Here is a 26,840-nt window from a genome sequence, read left to right on the forward strand (position 1 = left end):
TTCTTTTTCAAAAGCAAGGAGATTCGACTTCTTTGGCTTTCGTGAGTGCACCTTCACTTTGCTGCTGGACTTATTATTTTCCTACTCTCTTTTTTTTTTCATTTGACGCTTTGGTACTTTAGGCTCTTGAAAAAAAAAAGATTAAAACGAAAGACTTCTGACCCATTATTGTAGAGTTTTTTTTTTTTAAATTAAGATATCAAGAAATAATTAGAAGCAATGAGGATTTGGGTTGATTTTCATACTTGTTAGATTTCAAGAACGTGACCTAAATATGGAAATTAGTCATTTTGAGATCAAGGTCGCAATGCTTTGTAATTGAATCCATGTCTTCGTGCATACCAAGAATAAGCCACCGATCCCTATTTTGATCGCATACTAACTTTGGAATTACTGTGGTTCATGATAACTGGAGAAATTTTGAGAAACTCTGAGGTTTTTTGAGGTAGTAACACATCGTAATTTTGTTCTTTTTATCAAATATTTGATCAAAATTTTCATCATAACTTTTTGATGATCATGTCTTAACACATCTTATGTTGTAGTACTGCAGTCTATTTTTGTCTTTTGGGGATCAATCATTTGATGAGTAATATTGGTCGACCTAGTCATACTTTTTTTCTACTCAATTGATTTGAACCGGTGTTTATGACAGTTCGGGGAAATGTGAAAACATTTTTGATTTTTGCTGTTGCAACTGGAGTCATTGTCTCATCAGTCAGTGAAATATGTCTTTAGAACCTTATTTTAGAAATAATTGTGACAAGTCGTGACACATCAAATTTTTGCGCACCATAATTCATTTTGGTAGTGGCATAATAAACTTGACCTCAAGTGACCGATCGACCGATATCCAAATATTGATGGTCGATTCCTATATTGGTTGACCACTTGCATGGTTCCATGACGGTTGCGAAAATTTGAGATACTCTCATGATATATAAGATTGTAACACCTTATTATTCTATTCATCTTGTCATAAGTCAATGAAAATTCTCCTAGTAGTTTTTCAATGCACGGACAATAAGTTGTAACACATCTCATTTTGTCAAGACATTGTTTATTTTTGTCACGAAATAATGGATTTTGTCTAAAAAATCAGTCTATAAGTCTAATATTCACTGGTTCCTACCTTTTATCCACCCAAGTTGGACAAATTAAAAAATACCCCTGTGGTTTTTTAGGTCATAATACGTCATAATTGCAATCATTCGTATTAATTTTCCAATAAGCTAGTCATAGCAAATCATAATACATTTGATATTGTCGTATCACAGTTCATTTTAGTTGTATAACAATATACCTTAAGAGACTGTCAAACTGATGTCCAAGCATCGGTCACCAATTCCTATTTTGGTCGTCCACTTTATTTATATTATCTATGTCATATCACAAATAATCCTTGTTGTTGAGATTTTCTCAAAACAAATCAGTCGATCAATCCGTCCAAGTATCGCCTCAGTTCCTACCTTTTCCACCCCACCAACATGCAATCATCATGGTTCACGAAAATTGGACAAACTTGAAAATACCCTTATGGTTTTTTTGGTCATAACATGTTGTAATTTGCAATCATCTTGTCGTGAGTCGATGAAATGTTTCATATTGACTTTCCAATGAACTGGTTGTAACAAGTCGTGACACATCTAATTTTGTCTTATCATGATTTGATTCAATTTGAAAAGAATAAATTTGATCTCAAGAGTCTAATGAACCGATGTCCAAGTATCGATTATCAATTCCTATTTTGGCAGTCCACTTGTTTTTGAATATTGCGGTTCATGGTTGTTAGGGAAATTTGAAATGCTCTCACAGTATTTTAAGGTCATAACATGTCATAATCGTGTTCATCTTCCGTAGGTCAGATATTTTGCAATAGCTCTTCAAAGAACAAGTCCTATTAGGTCATAACATGTCATCATCATGCAATTTGATCTTCAATTTAGACGCTAAATTCATACAAATATCAAGATAAAGCCCATGCGAGCCCGGCCTAGATTGGGGATTTTGTCGCTCTCTCCTTCTGAAGTCAAGCATTTCCTTCTATTCGATTTTTTGTCACTTCGCTGACTATGTTCAATTTTGTTATGTCGTTTGAAGTTGTGTCGCTCCAAATGACGAAACACCTTGAAAGTGTGGATCGGTAGTTGCTAAAATTAAACATGCTCTATGTGTCTCATAAAATTTAGTGATCCTTATTCACAGACGTTTTACTCTTGAAGTCGTCGACTCCACTACTTGACTATTATATCTGTTCCTGCTCCATTCCATTGAGGATTACATCGCCTCCTCTTCTTTGATGGTTACTTCTTTGACAATCAGCTCCACTACTTGATAATTATATGGTTGCCACTTCCTTAACAATTATATCATGTGTATGTCTTTAATCAACTGAGTTTGTCCTCATCGCCGACTCCCTGTTTCAATACAACCATCTTCACTAATATTCCCATTAGCTCAATCCAAGTTTTCCTGTCGAACAACCTTTTTTTGTCGACTAACAGCTCCCAATACTTAGCAATTTTGTGCCTCTGTCGTCCCTTTAGCTAGCCTATAATGACAAGTCGTCGTCGAATACTTAGGCATTTTTTGGTGTCAACAGAGATATGTAAGCTCTTTGCTACATTTTCACTTCTAAGTGGCATTGTCATTAGGATTGGTCTACTCTGCGCTGTCATTGAAATTGACCCACCGCCTTTCACACAAATGGGCATCGTGTCTCATCTGTTCTTTGGTGTTGCCAACCCATCACTACATTTTATTATGCAATAAATGACGATGCAAGGTAATTAAGAGTTTAGGTGCCATCAAACAACTATTGAGAAGAGGTGATTTCCCCCTCCTAGGAAAAACACCTAGTCATTAGAAGCTAATTGAAGTCCAGTTGTATACAACGCAAAACCACCTAAACAAACAGGAACGCACTCATAAAAATATTAAAATAAAAATAATCCACTAGAACAACAAAATTAGTTAGTTATTATAGTTACCATTACAATCCGGTCCATTATCTTGGCCACCACCTCTGCAGACTCCCTCAACAGCTCGACACTCCTGTTCAGCTCCTCGCGCTTTGCCGCCACCTCCGGCACTTCCTCCAGCATCCTATTGATGCGGCCGCTGTCATTGGGCCCGATCAGCTCGCCCCCAATCTCCTTCTCCATCTCCTTGTTCACCAAGTTGTGCACGCTGAACCGCAGATGCAGCGCCATCGAATCCACAAACCTGCTCACCACAATTTCCAGTACACGGTCATCCTCATCCTCAGATCGAACACCTCCCGAACCAGCTGCTTGTGTTCCCTCAGATAGACCAGGTAGACAGTCCCGATCCCCTGGAGGACAATCTCGGTAGGATAACCCTGATGGATCGCCTCCATAAACCTGCCCCGCTGGGTCATCAACATGTTCCGCTGCAACAGGTACTCAGGGTTGCAAGTGTAGTCTGTGAGCTTCTCTATTTCAAGAATCTTCATCATCTTATTCATCGTCTTCTCCTTCATCTTTCTGATCAGATTAGACGCTGCTCTTCTCGTCAGTGACTGCAGTTGCCGATAATTCTCTGAGTGTCGCATCAAGACCCGAATCACGACTGCCTCGATGTAGTCCCAAACACACTCGGCTGCTTGCTCAATATTCCCTCTAACTTCCGCTGCAAAAGGGTGAGAAAAGCCCTTTGGCCTCTTTCAAGACTTCAATTTCGTCCAATAAGAAGTTAGTCCACGGCTTGTCCTCGGTACGGAGCTCATCGGCGTAGTGGTTGAGCATCTCCACCAGCCTGGTCGTGCAGTGCATGTCCTTGTCATCTGGGTACTCATCGAACTCGCTTCCCAGCAGGACTTTCCTCAGCGACTCCTTCGCCGACCCCATGATCTGCACAAAGGCCATCACAGCCTCCTTGAGCGAGGACAGTTTCTTGGGCATCCTCTCAAGCTCGGCGACTTTGGCGTTCAGCTTGTCATTGATGCTCCTGACGATCTCGGGCAAACACTGGGCCATAATGGTGGCTTGAATCTGCGTCAGCTTTTGTGCCAAGACAGGCACACCAACAAGGACTTGTCAATCTTGCATAGCAGAGGGTGCGTCTCGAACAGTTTCGCCTCTTCGAGCCTTGCTTCTTCCTAGGACTCGTCACCAATCCTGTTTCTGACGCAGATATAGCCAAGTCCTATATTGACATCATTGGCCGTCACCTTCTCGAGCAAGCCCTCTGGAGCTTTATCGGCCTTTGTGACGACGGCCAGAGTCCTCTTGCCGGTCTGGTTCTCCATCTGCAACGCAAAAACAAATAATGTATAAGACTCGTTTGGTAAAGCTGTATAAATCATTCGGGTTTTTAATGGATATGGAAGACAAGTGTGGCTAAAGTACACTTACTTGCGACATCCTTATGGACTCACAAACGGGGAAGTCGATGGTCGCGGACACGACATTTAGGATGATGCTCTCCTCAGGCCTGATGTACTCCATTATCATCGCCAAGATCTGCTCGGAGATGTTCTCGGGCTGGCCGTGCACAGGCACTCTCATGATTCCCGGCAAATCGATCATGGTCAAGTCCGGGACGCCATCTTTCTCGACGACCAAAGTCAGCGGGGCATTCGATATGCCCTTGCTGGAGCCAGCGATCTCGTCAGTGGCGGAGACTATGGCGTCAGAGACATGGTCCTCCTCGTCGACCTTTACAATTTTGCCGTTGAACTCGAGGTGGAGCTCAGGACTGTCGGCGGGACGCCGGCCTTGGAGCCGCATGATAAGGGGGACGCGCGTGCAGATGCCATCCCCACGCGGCAGGCTGATGCCGGCGAGGGACTCAAGGACGCTCGACTTGCCGGAGGACTGGTCGCCTACGATGACGATGGTGGGGAGCGGGATGCCCTCCTTCATGACCTCGAGGTTTCGGAGCTTGTCGACCGCGTCGAGCAGGGGGCGGATCCGGTTGTTATAGGAGGCGGCGAGTGGGGCACATGGGCAACCAGCAGGGGTTCGGGTTCGGGTTCACGGCCGACGAGAGCTCGGTCGTCACTCATTGTTTGCAGCCTATCGAAATTTTGTTCTTTTCTTTGTATGAGTTTGATCGGCAAGATAAAATATGAGAAGTTATGGTTTCGTTTTATAGAGAAGAAGGAGATAAATAACTTCTGCGAGAAGTTGCTTAATATCTTATGGAGGGGTTTGGTTTAGTGGACGACAAAAAGTATTTTATAAACTTACTTTATAAGCACCAATGGGTAAAAAAAATTTGGGTTCGAAGTCATAACAATATTTGTGTGTGTGTGTTTTTTTTTTAAGAGATCGAGGGCATGCTTGTTTATAGTCATACAAAAATTTAAAATAACTTTTTACTTTCCTGTCAAAATTGTAAATATTATTTGAATTTTATAAATTTATAAAAAAATTGCATACGAATTCACATTCTAAAGATTATATGTTGTGAAAAATTCAGATCTTATGGGATAAATAAAAGTGAAAGTACATCTATCGTGAGATTTTAAGCAAAAAGCAAACACTAAAAAGTAGCGATACATACAAACACACCTTCATATCTTTAATAGAACAATGTCATCGTTCAATATATTTATTGTGTACACGCGAGAATTGTATTAGAAAAGTCAATTTCAGATATATAGTGTAGTGCGATATAGCTAATGTGTCGCAATTGACACAAAGATCATTGATTTAAATCTTTTAATATAGGTGGATTAATTGAATATTTAAATAGATTTAGATTTGGACTCTATTGATGATATTATACATAAACTTAATGTTGCAAATAATTTGACAAATTATTGTAAACAATGATATTACCTATATGTTTTAAATTTAGATTTAAACTTAAATTCAGTTATTAGTATTCTTTTTCTTGGCACGATGCAATTTGACATGGAAATCATCATCCCAAGTGACCGAGTCATTTCAATTGCCTAACTTCTTTGGATAAAAACGGAGGTGGAGAAAATTTTGGTGAAAAAATATGAGGTGAAGAAACGATTCCTCTTGAAATTGTTTGGAGGTATGAGAATTAATTTTTTTTTTTTTTTTTTTTTTTGGTTAGAGAGGAAGAATATAAATTGAGGTTGGAGAAAAGGTGAAGAATTGTTGATTAAGTTATTTGAAAAGATAAATAAATTGAAAGGAAAGGAAAGGAAATAGAGATTTAAGGCTCTTTTATCCCTCATGATGGAAGGGTGTGTAAACCGCTCAAAAGTTCTAGAAATGGTACAATTATTGTCCGCCTATTTCCACACGACGTCTTTTAAGTATTTCACAGAAAATAAATGATTTAAAAAATATTTTTTCAAAATGAACGCTTATATCATTTAAAAATTTACCAATGAAAAATTTATTCAAATTTTCGATAAGGGCTAGTTCAAAGAAAATTTCTACACTGCATCCCCGCAAAATTCGTGCATGCATGGAAGGAAAACAGAAAACAAAACGATGGCTGTTCATTAGGATGTATCGTCTTCATCGTTTTGATCCAATTCGTTTATTGTACTCATAAATCAGCATTAATCTCCCGCCAAAATGACTTCATCTGCGCATTGTTTGACGCCAAAAAGATTGATAACTTCTAATTATGTGGCAGGTTTCTCTTGTTTCATTAGCTTCATCATTGCCATTGTTATTGAAGTTTTTCCACGTTATCTTTGGTGTGCATATTTTTCAAAAGAAAGAAATAGAAATAACTTTAGGTTTGACGTAATAATAATATACACGAGCACTCCTTTAATAAATAAAAATAAATATTGAGTAGTCCTCGACCTTCACGTCAGACAAATTTACTTTACTTGCTAATCGTTATAACATTATTGTCAACTTCTTTGGACCTCCGACCAAAAAAAAAAAAAAAAAAACTTCTCTTTACTGGCAAATGCGGGTTGTCTTTTAGCTTTAATTGAATCATGCGTGCCGTCTAATCTTATTTTTAATAATTAGCATCAATTATTTTATCTTTTTATAATTATTTTACTATATTCTTCAAGGGTTTTGCTAGAAATGATGCTTTTAAAATAGCATACTTTATCGTTTTTAATTTGTTTTGTGTCACTTTTACACCTAGGGATGCGTGCGTTTTGTTCGGATGGGTAAGTTCGATTCATGCACTTTTTCTTGGTCGCTTTTTCTTCTCTTTTGAATTTTTTTTCTTTGACGCTTTGGGACTTACGGCTCTTAAAGATAAAAACTTTTGAACAATAATATTAATTCAATGTAGAATAGAGTTTACGAAAAATAAATAAATAATAATTACAAATAATTACAAATTATGAGGATTTGGGCAGGTTCTATACTTTTTAGATTTCAAGAAGTTCGCCAAAATACGGAATTTGTCACTGGACATCAGAGTCCGCATGATGTAATTGAATCAATGTCTTCTTTGGATTAAGCACTAGTCACAGAGTACTTTTGGAGAGACTCGTGATGTATAAGATTGTAATACGTCGTAATTATGTTTATTTTGTCATTTGTCAATGAAAATTTTCATAATGACTTTTCAATTAACAAGTTGTAACACATCTTATTTAGTTTGTACCACAACTTATTTTTGTCTCTCAGAGATCGATCAATTTAGGTGTCAACAACTCCATTTAAGTTGTAGAACAATAAATTCAACGTCAAGAGACTGATGAACCGATGTTCGAGCAATTGAGAAAATTAAAAAAACTCTCATGATATTTTAGATTGTAATAAGTTGTAATTGAGTTCATTTTCGCATAAGTTAATAAAAATATTTGTTATAGTTTTTCAGTGAACAAGTTATAGTGGGTCATCACATATGTCATTCTATCACACCATAGTTTATATTTGTCATTAAAATAGATTTGCTCTTAAAGATCAGTTGACATGTCCAAGTATCAGACTACTTAGAGGGTGCATGATAAAAATTATTTCTGTTCCAGAAATGATTTTTCTGTTCTGCACCAATTTGGAACAAACTTGTTTGATAACGTTACTCAAATTTTCTATTTCTGGAATAGGTTTTTATTCAAGAAATAGAAATGGAGGAGAAATCAATTTCTAATTTCTCCCCCTAAAAACCCTAATTTCACTCGGTTCTCCCTCATACGTCTCTGCCTCCTCTTCTCTGCCTCCTGGAGACATCGTCTCCTCCGCCTCTCCTCCGCCTCTGCTCATCTCCTCGAGACATCGTCTCCTCCACCTCTCCTCATCTCCTCGAGACATCGTCTTCTCCATTGGACGCTCGAATCGTCTCCTCCATTGACGCGCTCTCGCTCTCCTCTTGCTCATCCACATCTGCTCGAGAATCCACCCCCTCGCCGCGACCCACTGTCCCCGCTTGTTGTCCAAGCACCCCTCGGCAACAGATCTCGCGCCTACACCCCCGCCACTCGTTCCCCTGCGGCGGCGGGCAAGGCATGGTTTTTGAGCAAGCTCACACGGGCAAGGCATGCACTCGTTGGAGTCGCTTCTTCGAAATGCACCTCCCTCTCCCGCATCAAGCGGCTCCAAGCCCATCCGCCGGTCACCGGCCGCCTGGGGCCGACCAACGCCCGCACGAGGCTCGTCAAGCTCGCGCATCCCGCCTTCCGTGACCTCTTTTTGCGACCCGTTTTCCACCGCATCCTCTCGCCCTCCATGAACGACTTCAACGCCATCCTCGGGGCACGCCTGCAGCCCCGAGCCCGCCGGCGCCGTCTCTTGCACGCTCCATGCCGCGCGGCTCCCGCAGGCTGACGCGCTCTCTTGCTCCTTCACCTTGAAGGCTTGCGCGCGCGCCCGCGATCTCCGAGGCGATGCAGCTGCACTCCCAAGTGGTGCGTTTCGGGTTCCGTGCGTACGTGCGCTGCGGACGACTCGCTCGACGTGTATGCGAAGGGTGGCGATCTTGATTCTGCGGAGAAGGTGTTCGATGAAATGCCCGTGAGAGATATTGCCTCGTGGAACGCGTTGATTTCAAGCTAGCTCGGGGCCATCGACCCACCGAGGCTATATCTTTGTATAAGAGGATGAAAGAGGAAGGCTTGAAGCCTAATGAAGTAACGGTTATTGGTGCTCTTTCCGCGTGCTTGCAACTGGGAGCCACGCGAGAAGGTGGAAGGGTTCATGACTATATAACGAGGAGAAGCTTGATCGAGTAATGTCCAAGTTTGCAACGTTGTTATTGACATGTATTGTTATCAAACGAATAGAAATTTGTTTGATATCTTTTGCAACGTTTTTTGGAAGGGTCCAAAAAAAAAAAAAAATAAGAAATAGAAATTTTATTCAGTTATCAAATGAATTTCTATTTCTAAAACAGAAATTTTGTATTGTTATCAAACAGATTTTTTCCTCGTAAAACTCGTCTAGAAATAGAAATAGAAAAATTCATTTATGTTCCAAAAATTATTTCTGGAACAGAAATGTTCTCATGCGGCCCCCTTAGTGATTCCTACTTTTTTCCACCTATCACGACCTTTCCGTGGGTGAATTACTCAAAGAAGGCTGTTGGATTACTAAGTCCAAAGACTTGGCACGGACCTTCCCAACCAATCGCAACTTGATACTAAGAAATTAACTCATTTAAACATGCAATTATATTCAATTTGGAGCCAACACTAACTAATTATGGTTTATTAGAAACCCAAGTAAAGTATGGGAGAATACTTTACTTTTGCAAACCAGAAATTCAATAGGTTCAGGGACATGATTACGCTAAAAAAATCTAATGCCATTTCGGTACCTTTTCATTTTAATTTCAAAAATATTTTGGAGGCAGTATTGATCAATTTTAACCTAAGCTACTAACATGTAAAAGGTGGTGATGCGAGTGCGCAATCAACAAAATAACATTCAATAAACCGAAGTAATAAATTGTAAGAAATTATTAACTAAAATCTTATTACAGTTTTTACTCTTTAAAAATGCATGCCCTAAACATGATTTCTAAATGACATGATGCCCGACTTTTTTTAAAGAAAAATGTTAATTATATGCAATTTAAATTTAAAATTTAATATGCATAATTTTTACTTTAATGACATGTGAGATGCAATTAATATGACATAATTTAAATCATTACAATATATATAATCTAATTTATATAATCCTAAATATTGCATGTGCTACATGATATGGGATGGATGACATGACAATTCTATATATATATATATGTTCTTTTTATGATTTTTAAATGATTTTTTTTAATACATATATGCAACCTACACTAAACAATGATGACATAAAATGGGATTAATTATGAACTAGCCTATTAACTAAGTAAATGACCTTTGTGTTTTCTTCTTTTTAACATGACTTAAAAACAACATAATGATGCAATACTAATCTTTGGCTTAAAAAAAAAAAAAAAACTACACGACGGGAATATTAAAACATTAACCTATGACCCACTAACTAAAGCGCAACATGTGGTGTGCACATTATAAAATCTATATAACCTAAATAACATTTTTTGTTCCTTTTTGTGTTTTGGTTTTATTAAAGGAAAATTATCCTAATTCTATATGAATCTTAAAAATTAAAATGCGTTGATTTAAACATGAAATGTGTATGGACCTAAATACCTAAATCCTAGATATGATATATGATGCATAATATGTGATGAGCAAATAACGATAACACACGAAAATATATGTCCTATTGAAAATTCATCAATGTAACTCAATGACATATTATCTCAATGATACAAAGTAATTTATGAATTTGTCATGAAAAGTCAAAATAATTAAAAATTTAATACGACATCTCGCGGCTCAATATTTTTTATTATTATGACTTAAGATGACAAATTTCCTAATCAGATAATGATAAAAATAAATCAAACAAATCAAGTTAGAATAAAATACTTCCAGCAGCAGCCGTATGGAAAAAAAACTATGAAACCAAAAGTCTAAAATTTACCTAGTCTAACTCACGGTTGACTTGAGGAATGGCGAGGAAGCCGTGGTGGCCGAGCTGCAAAGGTGATTTGGCGATGGGTCGCCGTTCGGAACAGGGGCTATCCGTCGGAGCTCCGGCGAGGTTCGGGCAGTAACCGGACCTGCAGCAAAACAGGGAGGCAGCAGGTGGCTCTGTTCGGGCGTGCAGCTCAACAAGTCCAAAGCGAGCAGAGGAGCAGCAACGTCGGGTGCAGGGGCGTCGGGCTACTGAGACTGGTCCAGGCTGCTGCGGAGGGAGCAACGGCGTCGGGTTCTGGGCGATCGCGGAGAGCTTCGTGGGGAGACCGGCGAAGCGTCGAGGAGCGGCAAGGGCGCGAATGTCGTTGGGTCGCGAGTCGCTGAGGCGCGGCATCGGGTCGTCGCGGGTAGAGGTCACCGGCGAGGGGGTTTCGTCAGCTGCTGCGGGCAAACGGCGGTGAGGCGGAGCCGCGGGGGGGCAGGTGGTGGCTGGCGGAGCGGCAGTAGCCGGATCGGCGGGTTGCAGGGAGCGTCGGCGAGCGAGGCGCAGCGTCAGGTCGTCGCGGCGAGAGCTTCGTGGGGAGACCGGTGAAGCGGCTGTGGCGGACGCGCGGCGGCGGAAGCGCGGTCGCGGCTGGCGGAGGCGGTGCCGGCGCAGTGAACGGTGCGAGCGCAGGGCCGGCGCGTCGGGGGCCCTCGCGGAGAAGATGAACGTCACTTCATGTCAGCTTCTCTCACCTCTCACTGTACCCTCTCTCCTCACGTCTCTCTCACGTCATTTCCCTCTTCCTCTGTCTTGTTCTTTCCGCTGTTTCTTTGCTGACTTTTCTTTTTCCTAGAAAAGAACACCGAAAGCTTTTCTCTCTTTTTTGTTGAATTTTTTTACCTCCCGAAAACCGAGAGAAGCCCCGCATCCTTTATTTAGAGAGGATAACTCAAAGTTTTTTCATTCAATTACTTAATCGCATAAAAAATATTTTCAAAATTACACAATAATTAATTTTTGAATTTTGAAATGAAGATATATTTTCAATAACAAAGATTTTCAAAACTAAATATTTTATTTTATTTATTATAAAATATTAGACGTCAACAGTACTCGATTATTTTGAACTCAATTGTGGTTCATGAGAGAGTGGGACAAATATAAAATACACTTGTGCTTTTTTAGGTTTGTGATACATGGTAATTGCAATCATTTTGTTGTAAGTCTAACATTTTTCGTTATGATTTTTCAGTGAATTAATCGTAACAAGTCCTAACACATAATTTTGTTATACGCAAATTATGTCAACTGTAGCATAGCAACGTCGGGAGTTTTTTTTTTTTTTTTTTTGGTGAGGTTCAACATCAGGAGTTTGTGAACCAATGTCCTAGTATTAGTCATTGATTCCTATTTTGGTAGTCAAGTTGCTTGTAAATATCACGGTTTATGATTGTTAGGCAAGAAATTTGAAATAATCTCATAGGATTCGAGGTCATAACACGTAATACTATGTTCATTTTGTCGTAGGTTGTGTGAATACGCTACTGGCACAAGTACTATTAGAATGGAACACATATCATTTCCTTGTATCATAATTTATTTTATTTAATCCACATCGACCAACTGGAAAGTTGGCATCGCATTGTCTGGGCGCCATCTCAGGAATGTCAATCAACATCATTTTCCGACAGTGCCATGTAAATTGACTGTGGGTTGGGAGAAACTATTGGGTGGCTTTGATGCACGGCGGAGCAGTAAGGAGCGCAAAGAGAATTTGGGATTCAAAATTTTGAACCATTCGTGAGGAGAAAGAAATGGGGTTCGCAGCTGCCGGAGAGGAACGAAAATTGTCTGCTTCTCTTTCCTTCTTCCATGCCGTGATAAATGCATTGCAGAGTAAGCGTGCAGGCTAAGAAGAGAAGGCTGGGGATCGGAGGGAAGGAGAGGAGAGAGGAAGAAGGCAAAAGAATCAAGTGGGCCCATGCTTCCACGTGGCACTGCGTGAGTGGTCGGAGACCATGCTGACACGGCCTGGACCACCCAATATTTTCTCCTTGGGTTGGAGGGTTGGATTGGCGCATCACTCGCACGTTTCTTCTGACTTATCCTGACTCTGCTCAAGCTGTAACTCGCAACTCGTGTCCACAACATGGACAGAACCATCGCAAGTCCATCAAAAACCCATTTTCAGACATACAAAGAGCAAGAAGAAACATCATTTGGAAAGATGATTCCTAGAACAGCAACATTAACACACTCAAACGAAAAACACCTTAATTAAGTTCAGTAGAAGAACACACAAGAAAGGAAAATAAACGGCCACCAGAACAACGCCATTAACTAATCACTGTAGTCGCCATCTATAGCAATCCGATCCATGATTCTGGCCACCACCTTCGCAGACTCCCTCAAGAGCTTGACGCTATTGTTCAGCTTCTCACGCTTCACCGCCACCGACGGCGCTTCCTCCAACATCCTCTCGATGTTGCTGCTGCCATTGGGCCTGATCAGCTCGCCCACAATATCCTTCTCCATCTCCTCGTTCACCAAGTTGTGCACGCTGAACGGCAGATGCAGGGCCATCGAGTCGACAAACCTCCTCAGCACAATCTTCCAGTACGCGGTCATCCGCATCTTCAGATCGAACGCCTGCTGAACCAGCTGCTTGTGATTCCTCAGATGGCGCACGTCGACCTGCCCGATCCCCTCGAGGACCATGGTTGTGGACCTATACTCGTCGTTGATCACCTGCATGAACAGGTTCTGCTGGGCCATCAGCTTGTTCCACTCCAACAGGTATTCAGGGTTGCAAGTGTAGCTAGTGAGCTTCTCCATTTCAACGATCTCCTTCATCTTAGCCGTCGTCTGCTCCCTCATCTTGTTAATTAGATTGGACGCTGCTCTTCTTATCCACGACTGCAGCTGAGGATAATTCTCCGATTGCCGCATCAACTCCTGAATTACAACCCCCTCAATGTAGTCCCAAGCACGAACGCCGAAACTCGGTGGCTTGCTCGATATGGCCTTCACCTTCCGCTGCAAAAGGGTGAGAAAGGCAGTGCGAGCGAGAAAGTTTGGGAGTCCGATCCCTTCGGCCTCTTCCAAGACCTCCAGTTCCTCCAACAAGAAGTTAGTCCGTGGATCGTTCTCGGGGCAGTTTCGCAGCTCATCGTAATATTGGTTCAGCATCCCCATCAGCCGGGCTGTGCAGTGCATGGGCTTCTCGTCCGGGTACTCATCGAACTCGCCTCTCAGCAGGACTTTCCTCAGCGACTCCTTTGCCGACCCCATGATCTGCATGAAGGCCGCCACAGCCTCAGCGACCGAGGACAGATTCTTGGGCATCCTATTAAGCTCGGAAACGTTCGCATTCAGCTTGTCATTGATCTTCTTGACGATACCTGGCAAGCACTTGGCCATAATATTGGCCTGAATCTGCACCAGATTTTTTGCCAGGACAGGCACACCAACGATGGACTTGTTAATTTGGCACAGCTGGGGGTGTGTGTCGAACAGCTTCGCCTCTTCGAGCCTCGCTTCTTCGTAGGACTCTTCACCGATCCGGTTCCTGACACACACGTAACCAAGCCCTATATTAACATCATCAGCTGTTACCTTCTCCTGCAAGCCCTCCGGAGCTTTATCAGCCTTCGTGACGACAGCCAGAGTCCTCTTGCCGGTCTTGTCCACCATCTGAAACGTTGAAACAGATATGGCATTCGAGTTTTTAATTGATACGGGAGACAAGTGTGGCTAGAATATACTTACCTGCGACATCCTTATGGACTCGCAAGTGGAGAAGTCGACGGTCGCAGACACGACGTTGAGGATGATGCTCTCCTCAGGCGTTATGTACTCCATTATCATCGCGGAGATCTGCTCATAAATGTTCTCAGGCTGGCCGTGCACGGGCACTCTCGTGATTCCGGGCAGATCGACCATGGTCAAGTCCGGGACGCCATCTTTCTTGACGACCAGAGTCAGCGGGGTATTCGATATGGCCTTACCAGAGCCGGCGATCTCGTCAGTTGCAGCGACAATGGCATCGGAGATGTGGTCCTCATACACGTCCACGATCTTGTTGTTGAACTCAAGTTGGAGCTTGGTGCTTTCGTCTTGACGCCGGCCTTGGAGCCGCATGATAAGGGGCACGCGCGTGCAGATGCCCTGCCCGCGCGGTAGGCTGATGCCAGCAAGGGACTCGAGGACGCTCGACTTGCCGGAGGACTGGTCGCCAACGACGACGATGGTGGGGAGCTGGATGCCCTCCTTCATGACCATGAGGTTTCGGAGCTTGTCGACCGCGTCGAGCAAGGGGCGGATCCGGTCGTTGTAGGAGGCGGCGAGTGGCTGTGCGTGGGCCACCGACAGGGGTTGGGGTTCGGGTTCCCGGCGGACAAGAGCTCGGTCGTCACCCATTGTTTGCAGCCTCTCGAAATTTTGTTTTCTTCTTCTTCTTCTGCTTCTTCTTTTTTGTATGAGTTTGATCGGTGAAATAAAGAAGATGGCTAGCTATGGTTTCATTTTATAGAGCTGGAGGTGAGAAACAACTTCTCCGAGAAGTTTTCACCAAAAAAATAAAAATAAAAATACCTTCTCCAAGAAGTTGTTTATATTAATATTTTATGGAGGGGTTTGGTTCAGCGGATGACAAAAGGTATTTTATCAGCTTACTTTATGAGCACCAATGGAAAAATTCTTTTTTGTACAAAAGTCAACTTTATACTTGACTGTCAAAATTGTCGATATTATTTGAATTTTATAAAATTATGAAAAAACTGCATGCCAATTCACGTACTAAAAATTATAAATTTTCAGATCTTATGGGATAAAGAAAAGTTAAAGTGCTAACATTGCGGGATTTAATTGAGCAAATTTTTTTTAAAAGTATAGCATATACAAAGAAGCCTTCATATCCTTAATAAAATAATGTTGTCGTTCAGTGTATCTATTGTGGCACAACCATGAATTGTACTAGAGAAGTCCATCTCGGACATTTGATGTAGTGTGATATATGTTACAATTGACACATAAATCATTAATTATTAATGAATGTTGATGTAAATTAATATGTAAATAGATTTAGATTTGGACTCTCATTATACATTAACTTAATGTAACAACAAATTATTATAAATGGTGATATAAACCTATTTGTTTTAAATTTAAATTTGAATTTAAATGCATTTAATATTATTCTTTGTCTTGGCATGATGCAATGTGACACGAAAATCATCATCAAAAGTAGATCGAGTCATTTCAGTTGTCCAACTTCTTTGGATGAAAAATGGAGGAGGCCGAGAAAATTTAAGTAAAAAAATATACTAGGTGAAGAAACGATTTTTCTTGAACTTGTCTGGAGGTGTATGAATTTTTTTTTTTTTTTTTGGTTAGATAGGAAGAGTATCAATTGAAGTTGGAGAAAAGGTGAATATTTGTCGATTGAGCTGTTTGAAAAGATAAATAAATTGAAAGGAAAGAGAAATTTAAGGTATCTTTTTATCCCTCGTGATGGAGTGATGTGCAAACCGCTCATAGGTTGGAGAAAAGGTACAATTATTCTATGCCCATTTCCACGCTACCTTTTCCAAGCCTTTCAAACCTAGGCTTAGGGGCTAGCTCAATGCAAATTTCCATACCGAAAGTTACGGTTTCCTTTTATTTATTTATTTTTGCTTTTCTGTTAAAATTTTTACCGTTCGGTTCTTTGACCAAACGAGCTTACGGGGAAAGTTTTAATTTTAACAACGGAAATAGACTTTCGGTAAACTCTTTCCGGTTGTTACCTCTTTGTTTTTGTTTTGTTTTTTTTGTTTTTTTTTGGGGTTGCCTCTTTAATCAGCTTTTTTGCAGTTTGCATTGAGAACAAAAAAATTTGATAAAGCAAATATCTGATTTCACCTAAAAAAATGATTCAAGCTTGAATTTTATTTCTTTTCATGACGTCGGATATCTCGTAGGCTAACCATTTCCATGTTTACGGTGATCTTTCAATTTCGAACATTGTGAGAACGATAGATGGTGGATTAGAATTTCGAAAAAGGATATATCGTTGAGAATTGAATTGATAAGTACTAATTTTTCCAACTCCTTCATATCACTTGGAAGAGAAAGATAAATTATCTTATGATATATCAACTTGAATGCTGCAGTCAATTTTTAGAAAATAGCTATTACTAAGTTCATTTTCTATGTTGTGGTTGAGATTTCAAGAGAGATTTAGGCTTCATTTATTTAACAAAAAATGAATGATTTGAAAAATATTTTCTAAAAATAATAACTTGTATTGCTTGAAATAATTAATTAATGAAAAATGTTTTCATGATCAACAACGATTTATATCTAAAAATTTTCATTCATTCATTTTTGTAAGTGATACAAGTAATCATTTTTAGAAAAAAAAAAATTTCAAAATCATTTATTTTTCATAAAAGAAGACTCATTTTGCCTAGCAAACATTTTTTGAGAATTTTTTTTTTATTTCTTGACATTTGGATCGTTTAAGAAAATGAGTCAAAAGAGTCAAAGGAAAATTTATATTTGAATTCAAAAATAATAATTTTCTTTTTTAAAGATCGGAAATCATTTTCCAAATATATAATTAAATATCAATAATTTGACTAGAAATTGTGCATTTAGGCATGCAAAGCCTAACACTCATTCTTGGGTCCCCAACATTTAGGATTGAGCCTTTAGCACCCGAGCCCACAACCTCAATGCTAGCACCCAAGTCTCCAACGCCGATGCTTCAGTCTATCAAAACTAGGCCTAGGACATCAATGCCGTCACATGCTTGGATCCTCCACATCCAAGCCTAGGTAGATGAGGCGAGGCTCGAGGCCTCAGCACCTATGCCTAGGTCCATAAAGGTCGGCCTCGAGATTCTTGTGTCTATGTCCAGTGTTTGAACCCAAATCCATCTAGACTAAGGCCAAGGACCCCGGAGCTTACACTAGGGATCCCGACTCTCACGCTTGGCCTTTGTATACCCGAGCCCTAGCTTTGTGGATTTAGGCCTAGGCACTAAGAAGTCGTGCATGGGCATTTTCTTCTCGATTTCGACTTCGGTGGATGCAATATCAATGCCAATGCTCTTGTTTGGGACCCAAGTGGCCTTGCTCGGGTTGAGTCCGTTAAGACTAGACTTGGGATCCTAGTGTTTGCGTGTATTCCCCCAACTACTTATGCTCAAGTCACTAACACCCAAGTAGTATGCGTGTTTAGAAACATCAAATTAGATTTTCCTTTTTAAACAGTAACAAGTACATGTTTGATTCGTTTTTAGATTTCAATTAAACACCAAATGATATATATATATAGAAAATGACTTTGTGAACAGTATTTTTCAGAAATGTAGTATTTTTTGTGAAAGAAATTGAGCGTAAAATGAAAAATGAATTCTCAAGATCTAGATAGAAAGGAAAGACTTGAATTTGACGTTTTGCTCGGGGGGGTGAAATTTTACCTTCGTGGTCTTGATTTCAATTGCTCATGATCTTTTTCTAATGCGTACACTTGAAAGGTTTCGATTCTTCGAGAATCACAATAAGTCGTCTTTTTTATACATATCACTATTCTAATGACAAATCAAATTGTGGGATGACTATTCAGTTTCATCAATCTCGTTTTGTTATTGAATTCACTGCAAAATTCGTGCATGCATGGAAGGAAAACAGAAAACAACATGATCACTATTCATTAGGATTGAAGAATGGGTCACAAATCCATATGTTAACTCAAGGCGGCGCTATTTTCATTCATGTATAATTAAATACACCTCCATTTTCACTAAAAATATAATATTATAGGGGTGGCTCCACAATTTTTTGTTTCCTCCAAATTTATTTATTTTCCTTCTTTTTGTAGTTTTTCTATTTCTATGTAGAACCTAATTGTCATAATTAAAAATGCCACATGCTTGTTTTTCGTCAAATTTGAACTTAGTGCTATTTAGAAAATAAAAATTAGTCTCTTCTACGTCATTACTCTTATAACAACTTATCTATTTTTCGTCCATCCTATTTTAAAACTTACTTTCTTGCTGAATTTTTTATTTCTTAATTTTTTAATCCAAAATATATATTGAGTCTCTATATTTATTATATCAAAGAATTTGTCTTCTTCTTTTTTCCATTACTATTGACGAGATGCTTTGACACGGAATATGTAAGACATTATACAAGTGTTTAGATAAACATTAAAAACATTGACATGAAAAAGTTATGCATGATAAGGCATCTTGATATTGTTCATAAACACTTGCCAATGATTTTAATTTTTGTTAATCCAAAATAATGAAATTTCAAGGGTATCACAAAAAAAAAAAAATCTTATTTTATGCAAAGCCTTAATATAATTAGATTCCATCTTTTGAAGTTTTATGAATGGAATGTAACCACAATTTTGTCTTGGAAAAGCTTTAAGAAGGTTTCTTTCATGATTCCATCCAGTCATCCCATAATATGTATATGTTTATAAAAGAGAACTCATAAAAAAGATTTTATGAAGATATGCACAACAAAAATGTAAAAGTTTATAAACACGTGTTAAAAACTCATTTTCTTTAAATTTTTTCTAGATTTTACTGGACAATTGATCCATAAATTTTCTTAACAATGTAGAAAATAGCTAGAGATTTCTCTTTTCAACAAAACTAATTTTTATGAAAGTAAAATCTGAAAATAAAGAGAAAACATAAGGGGTGGAAATAGCGCCACTCTACTTAAATAGGCTCATATATTGGTCACCTTAAACTCAAAATATGGGCATAAATGGGTTTTATGGGTGTTAGTGGGTATTTAGTAGCATAGTTTCAACCCAAATTAAATGTAGAGCCGGTCCACAAAGCAGTCCAATCTTTTTAATTTGTTGGTCAAAAACCGTCCATTCTTCAAATACAACAATTGAAGGAGAAATATTTCTAAATATAGATTCCAGGTTGGGTTAGGTATGGGCAGGGTATGAATCGGGTCGAGTATGAGCCATAAAATTTGTATTATGTATAAAATGGGTTAATTTAGGTTTGATCATTTTTTACCCTATCCACTCATTTGATGAACCTAATTAGAATGTATCTTCTTCATCTTTGTGATCCAACTTGTCTAATGTATTACAATACAAGCATCATCTCTTGTTGTCGAAAAAATGACTTCATCTGCGCATTTTTTTATGCAAACGAGATTGATAACTTCTAATTATATGGCAGGTTTCTCATTGTTTCTTTAGCTATCAATGCCATTTTTATTGAAGTTTTTCAACGTTATCTTTGGTGCATATATTTTTCTACGGTAATAAATTTATATAAATTTAGATTCCGTAAAATTATATACATAAGCACTCTAATAAATAGAAAAAACGAATGAAAAACAGGAAAAGTCAATGTAGTTATGACGAGGAATCACTGTTCTGAAGATTGAGTTCGATGTTCTCAATCTTTTCCTTCCGTTCGAGGGGCGCGGAACATAATCGATTTGTTCTTCTTTAGGTAGCATTGATTGCCTATAAGAAAAATAAAAAAAATCAGATTAGATCGATTATATTCAGCATTTTGATTGAGACCGTACATATTATATTTTCTTGGCATCAGGAGACTATATCAATGAAATTATCAGAAGCAAGGAGTTCCACATATCTCTCTAGTCCTCAACGAGAAAATATTGAGTAGTCTTCGACATCTTGTTAATCAAATCCAGCTGGTTGCCACATTATTTTTCTCAATCCCAATCTTCTTTGGACCTCCGACCAAAAACAAAACAAAATCCTCTTTACCGGCAAATGTGCGTTGTCTTTAGCTTTAATTGAATGACGCATGCCGTCAAATCTTATTTTTAATAAATTAGCTTCAATTATTTGATCTGTTTATAATTATTTTACTAGATTATTTAAAGGTTTTGGTAGAAACGATGCTTTTAGGAAAGCATACTTTTTTCGTTTTTAATTTGTTTTGTCACTTTTAAATCTAGAGATTCGTGCGTTTTGTTCGGACGGGTAAGTTCGATTCCTGCGCCTTTCCTCGGACGCTTTTTCTTCTCTTTCGAATATTTTTCTTTGACGCTTTGGCACTTCCGGCTCAAGAAGATAAAAACTTTTGAACAAAAATGTTAATCCAATATAAATACTAATAAAAATATAAAATAATTAAAAACGATGAGGATTTGAGCTGTTTCTATGTTAGATTTCAAGAACTTCACCTAATTACGGAAATTAGTCATTAGAAATCAAGGTCAGCGCAATGTAATTGAATCAATGTCTCCATACGGATTAAGCACTAGTCACCGATTACTTTTGGAGAGACCATCGTGATGTATAAAATCACAACACGTCATAATTATGTTCATTTTGTCATTTGTCAATGAAAATTTTCGTAATGACTTTTCAATGAACACATCTTATTTGGTTTGTACCGAAAGAATTATAAAAAAAAAAAAGTCCATAACCTATTATAATCTTTATCATTTTAGTCACAAACTTTTTTTTTACTAATTGAGTCCTAAATCTTTTTTGTATCTGTGCCAACTTAGTCAATCCGACCAATTTTGGCTTATCGGCACTAATATGGACGCTAATCGTCCTACATGATGAGGCTATCACTGATGTGAACAATTTTAATAATATTTTAGTATTATTTTGATTTTTTGATTTTATTTTTTTCTTCATTTTTCCTCTAGCCAAGCATCGGTCCTCGAGGACCTACTGAAGGTGAGGGCCTGGCGAGGTCCAATATTGGCAAGCCTCGCCTAACCATGGTAAGGTCGACCTCAACCACAGTGTCCTTTAACAAAAAAAAATACACATAAAGGTTGCACCTTTGACGAATTGGGTTAGACATTTCGAACTTTGAGGAACATGGGCTCCGTGAAAAGAGGGACCAAAGATGAGAAACTCGCTCTTGGAAAGAGTTGAGCGAGTTTAAGAGTTGGGTGTAGATATCAAAAACGAAATCATAGATGGAATTGGTGAGGTGATGTGCTCAAACGTTGCTGAGATCTAGGAATCAACAAGGGATGATAATATCTCTAGTCGGGTGAGCCTTGATTGGCTAGGCGAGGTCAACGATGGTGAGATACCCTTGCTAGCGGTGAGCAGGGTTGTGACCTCCCCGTCCCTCGCCTTTGGCCAATCACCAAGTTTTGGTGACTAGCTAGAGGATGAAGATGAAGGGAAGACAAAAAAAAAAAAGGGAGAGAAAAAATAAGGGAAAAATTAAAGAAGAATAAAAAAATATTAAAATGTTATTAAGAAGTGTTCACGTTAACGTTGGTCACACCATGTAAGATAGCGACGTCCATGTTAGCATCGGCCAGCTAAAATTGGATGAATGGATTAAATTGGCATAAATGTAAGAGGTTTAGGATTCAATTGGTAAATAAAAAAAAAAAAATCAGCACTAAATAGGCACAATTACAATAGGTTGAGGACTTTTTTTTTTTTTGTGACCCGGGAATCGCCATACAGCCGAAAACCGGCGGCATAAACCAGGGGCGACCCATAGGGACCCACCTCCTATGGGCCGCAGGTGAGTCATGCAATGGGGGCGAGAAGTTTCGAACCCTTTCCCTATCGGTTGAGGGGCGAAGCGCAAACTATCTCGTCCACCGCAAGGTGGGTAAGACTTTTTTTATAATAGTTAAAAAAAAAAAAAAACTAAACTAGTACACTTGTAACAAACTTATCCAAAATTAATTTTTTGATCATGAAAAATTTTAAACCAATGCACATATGGCAAATTTATCCTAAATTATTTTTTTTATCACAAAAAACCCCAAGTTGGTACATTTTTTACTAACTTACCATCCATTAGTTTATATTAAATTGATTATATCATAAAATAAAATAAAAATCACAAACTAGTACACCTACAATAAACAAAGAGTAAAACCACATACTGGTATACCCGTCAATTAGCCCCATGTCATTTAACTCAGTAATTTAACAATAACATTTAACAAAAATTAACAAAAGGTAAATTTGTTTCATGTATATCAATTTAAAGTTTTTTGTGGTCAAAAAAATTATTTTTGATAAATTTGTTATTGATATACTAATTTGGGGTCTTTTGTGATATTAACCATTTTGGTAATTTTCCAAGTTTGTACCATGGTTTCTTTTTGTCTCTCAGAGTAGATCAATTGATGTCCGAGTATTGATCAATCAATCATTACTTTTTTCCGCCAGTTGATTTGAACTTATATCATGGTTAACAAGAGCTAGGGAGAACTGAAAATAGTTTCATGGTTCTTGAGATTGTAACTCTTCGTGAATATAATCATTTTTCTGTTTGCGAAAATATGAAATACTCGTGATATTTGAGATCATAACGTCTTATAATTGCATTTATATTGTCTTAAATCAACAAAAATTCTCGTAATATATTTTCATAGAACAGAACATAGTAGGTCATGATATACTTCAAATATGTCGTACCTTTAGTTGATTTTGTTCATAAAATTGAACTTATCATTGTTCAGAATAGTTAAACAAACTTGAAAATACTTTTACGGCTTTTTAGGTTGTAATCCACCCCAAATGCAATCATTTTATTGTAAGTCAATGAAATTTTTCAATAATGACTTTTCAATGAGCTAATGATAGTAAGTTCTTGCACATTTACTTTTGTGTTATTGCCACAGTCCTATCTCAACCTTCCCAAAGAGAAAAGCTAATGGATTAATAAGCTCAAAGACTTCGTACAAACTCTCTTAAGCTTTACCAATTTTAACTTGATACTCGATTTAATCAATTTAACATACAAATCATTTAATTAAAATCAATTAGCATAGAAAGCCAATTAAAGTATGAGAATACTTTACTTCTACAAACAAGATATTTCAAAGGTTCTAGGACTTGATTACGCTAGATTAAAGTAACGCCATTTCAGTAAAATTTTTCTTTATTTTCATAAATAATTCAACAAGCAGCTTGGATTGAATTTAAACATATCCACTAACATGCAAACGAGTGTTCATGTGGATGCACAACTATTAAAATTAACACTCAATAAACAAAAGCAATAAATAAATTGTCAGAATATGGAAAGAATCTAAATACCTCGATGCAAGTAAAGCACATTAATCAACTTCACAAATATTTGCAAAAGTGCCACGAAGCTGATTAGAGAACTTGCAGTAATTAGCCAAGAGGGAAGAAGGAAGAGAGGAAAAATAGAGAGGAAAAGAAGAGAGAAAGAAACATATCTTAAAAGCCAATAAGAAGCTCTTGGTTTCTATGTTATTGAAGCCCTATACCTATCGCAATATGTTTATATTGAATATAAATTATACATGACCATAATGCCTTTACGTATGTAAAAAGAAATAAAACCGACTCCACCCAAGTAACATAACACTTTCCCTCAAGTTGGAGCATACAGGTCACCAATGCCCTACTTGGAACAACCAGCAACAAAAGTAGGACAAAAAAAGGCTTTAGTGAACATATTTGTAAACTTCTCTCTAGAGGCAACATAAGGAGTAACAACCAACTTCCACTTCACAGTATCATGAATAAAGTGACAGTAAATTTCTATATGCTTACTTTACCCATGAAAAACAAGATTCCTAAAAATATAAATAGTTGCCTAGTTATCACACATTATATCAATAAGTTGATTAATAAAAAATTCAAGTTCTTGGATAAGGGATTTCAACCACAACAACCACAGTATGTGCCATAGCATTGGCAGTGGCAATTTGTTTCTTGCTTTTCCAAGTAACCAAATTACCACCAACAAAAATGCATTACCTAGTCATAGAGCATCAATCACACGATAACCCAAGCCAATTAGCATCAAAATAGCCAAGCAGAGTAGAAGAACCATTCAATTTATAAATCAGTCCCTTGCTAGGAGGGCCTTTAAGGTACCAAAGAATGCAACAAACGGCATCCCAATGAGGCTTCTTTGATGAATCCATAAACTAACTCACTAGACGAACAATAAAGGAAATATTGGGACATGTAATAGTAATATAAATTGGTTTCCTAACTAGATGCTGATAGTGATGCTTAGCTTCAATATCATCTCCATCATCAACTCCAAACTTTTGATTTGGATCCACAAGAGTATCAACTAGGTTGGAAGCTAGTGTACCGATCTTAGACAAAAGATTAAGAACATACTTTTGTTGAGACAAATTAACACCTTTTCCACTTCGTAAAACTTCAATACCCAGAAAATACCTAAGAGCTCTAGTCTTTAATTTGAAATCGTTGCTATACAAAAGACTTGACCTTAGAAATGCTAGTCACATCATTGCTAGAGACAATTATATCATCAACATAAATAACAAGAATGAACTCCCCCAACTCCTTGCAAACAATAATAGGATGATTAGAAAAATACTTGTGGAAACTACACTTAGAAATCACTGAAGTCCATTTCTCAGACCATCCATGAATGGCCTTATGTAGTCGGCATACTTTACTTTGATTCTCCCCCACAGCAATATACCCCAGGAGGTTGGTCCATATATATTTTCTCAAACAAATCACCATAAATAAAAGCATTTTTCATATCCACCATAAAAATAGATAAATAAATAAATAAGCATGGCTCAAAATAGTCCACTCCATAAGCTTGAGTAAAACCTCTAACAACTAGTTGGGCCTTAAGATGCTCAATTGAGCTATCCAGGTTGTACTTGATAGTGTGCACCCATTAATACTTCACCACATCTTTCTTGGGAGAAAGATCGACAAAAGATCACGTCTGGCAGGACATCAGAGCTTCCATTTCTACACTTATAGCTCTCTTCCACTCAATGTGAGACAAAGCCTCAATGGTAGAGGTAGGAATTGTGTAAGTATGTAATGAGAGAACAAAATCATGTCATAGGTGATGGTTTTAATTAGTGATGGGCCTAAGTTGGCCCGTCCGCCCATGCTGGGCCCAAAAAGGCCCGGCCCACGGGAATAGGGCCCGTGGAGGGGGAAGGTATAAAAGGGAGGAGAGAGAGAGAGAAGACACCTCTTGGTAGAATTTACGTACGTCTTCTCCTCTCCCGCGCATTCTCTCTCCAAAAAGAAAAAGGAAAACAGTAGGCATTTTTCTTCCCTTCAAGGCGCCATCGGATCGAATAGGGCCAGATTTTCTTCCTCTTCTTCAGCATCGGTGTCTAATCTGTGGCTAACAAGGTACGCTCGAATCCGTGGTGTGCTTTACGATCGGTGATACATGTTTTCCCGGGCTTCGTCTTCCGCATTGATTTAGGGGTTCGATTTAGTGTCGAATCCGGTTTTTCGGGGATCAGTAATTCCCAACAATAGGGAAGGAAGATAAAAGAGAGACACATAACACTTGACCTTAGAAATGCCGATCACATCACTGCTAGACACAATTATATCATCTACATATACAACAAGAATGACCACCCCCTACTCCTCCCTACAAACAAAAACAAAATGATCAAAATAACACTTGTAGAGACCACATATAGAAATCACTTAACTGCATTTCTCAAACCACCCATAAAATGGCCTTAGGCAATCGATGTACTTTACTATGATTCTTCCCCTAAGCAATGTACTCAGAAGATTGCTCCACATATACTTCCTTAAACAAAACACCATAAAGAAAAGCATTTTTCACATCTAATTGATACGTGCCACAAGAAAAAATGTCTCAAAAATAGTCCACCCCTTAAGTTTGAGTCAAACTTTTAGCAACAAGTCAGGCCTTAAGACACTCAACTAAGCCATCCATGTTGTACTTGATAGTGTACACCCACTAACACTTCACCACATCTTTCCTAGGAAGAAGATCAACCAAACACCACGTATGGTGGGACACCAAAGCTTTCATTTCCACATTCATAACTCTCTTCCACTCAAGGGAAGACAAGGCCTCATTGGTAGAGGTAGGAATTGTGTAAATATGTAATGATAGAACAAAATCATGTAATGGAAAAGGAAGTTGAAAGAGAGACACATAACACTTGATAGGATAAGTGGAAGAGTATTTTTGTGTACAAGAACAAGTACCTTTGCAATTTTTTCCAAAAG

At 38.5% G+C, this 26,840-nt stretch overlaps 2 protein-coding genes across 2 annotated transcripts; both read right to left on the reverse strand.

The window, feature by feature from the left end:
• Window positions 1-2,873: 2,873 nt before the first annotated feature.
• LOC104426740 (dynamin-related protein 4C) lies at window positions 2,874-11,252 on the reverse strand. The gene is given in 8 exon segments (XM_039306897.1): window positions 2,874-3,238; window positions 3,241-3,633; window positions 3,636-3,674; window positions 3,677-4,054; window positions 4,057-4,270; window positions 4,377-4,992; window positions 8,068-8,853; window positions 11,002-11,252. Coding segments are annotated over 8 exon segments (2,946 nt in total). The 3' UTR covers window positions 2,874-2,969.
• A 1,761-nt stretch (window positions 11,253-13,013) lies between these two features.
• LOC104426731 (dynamin-related protein 4C) lies at window positions 13,014-15,345 on the reverse strand. Its single transcript, XM_010039879.3, has 2 exons — window positions 14,613-15,345; window positions 13,014-14,537 (listed from the first exon to the last, which is right to left on the reverse strand). The coding sequence occupies exons 1-2, from the start codon at window positions 15,261-15,263 to the stop codon at window positions 13,185-13,187; spliced, it is 2,004 nt and encodes a 667-aa protein (XP_010038181.2). The 5' UTR covers window positions 15,264-15,345; the 3' UTR covers window positions 13,014-13,184.
• Window positions 15,346-26,840: the final 11,495 nt, after the last annotated feature.

This window comes from Eucalyptus grandis, chromosome 2 (genome assembly GCF_016545825.1).
Source record: "Eucalyptus grandis isolate ANBG69807.140 chromosome 2, ASM1654582v1, whole genome shotgun sequence".
Taxonomy (NCBI): domain Eukaryota; kingdom Viridiplantae; phylum Streptophyta; class Magnoliopsida; order Myrtales; family Myrtaceae; genus Eucalyptus; species Eucalyptus grandis.

Bases quoted from the DNA above. Each gene is read 5' to 3' on its own strand.
- LOC104426731 (XM_010039879.3), bottom strand. From the start codon at position 15,263: ATGGGTGACGACCGAGCTCTTGTCCGCCGGGAACCCGAACCCCAACCC. The intron at 14,538-14,612 runs GTAAGTATATTC...TCAACGTTTCAG, and splicing joins AGTCCATAAGGATGTCGCAG to ATGGTGGACAAGACCGGCAA.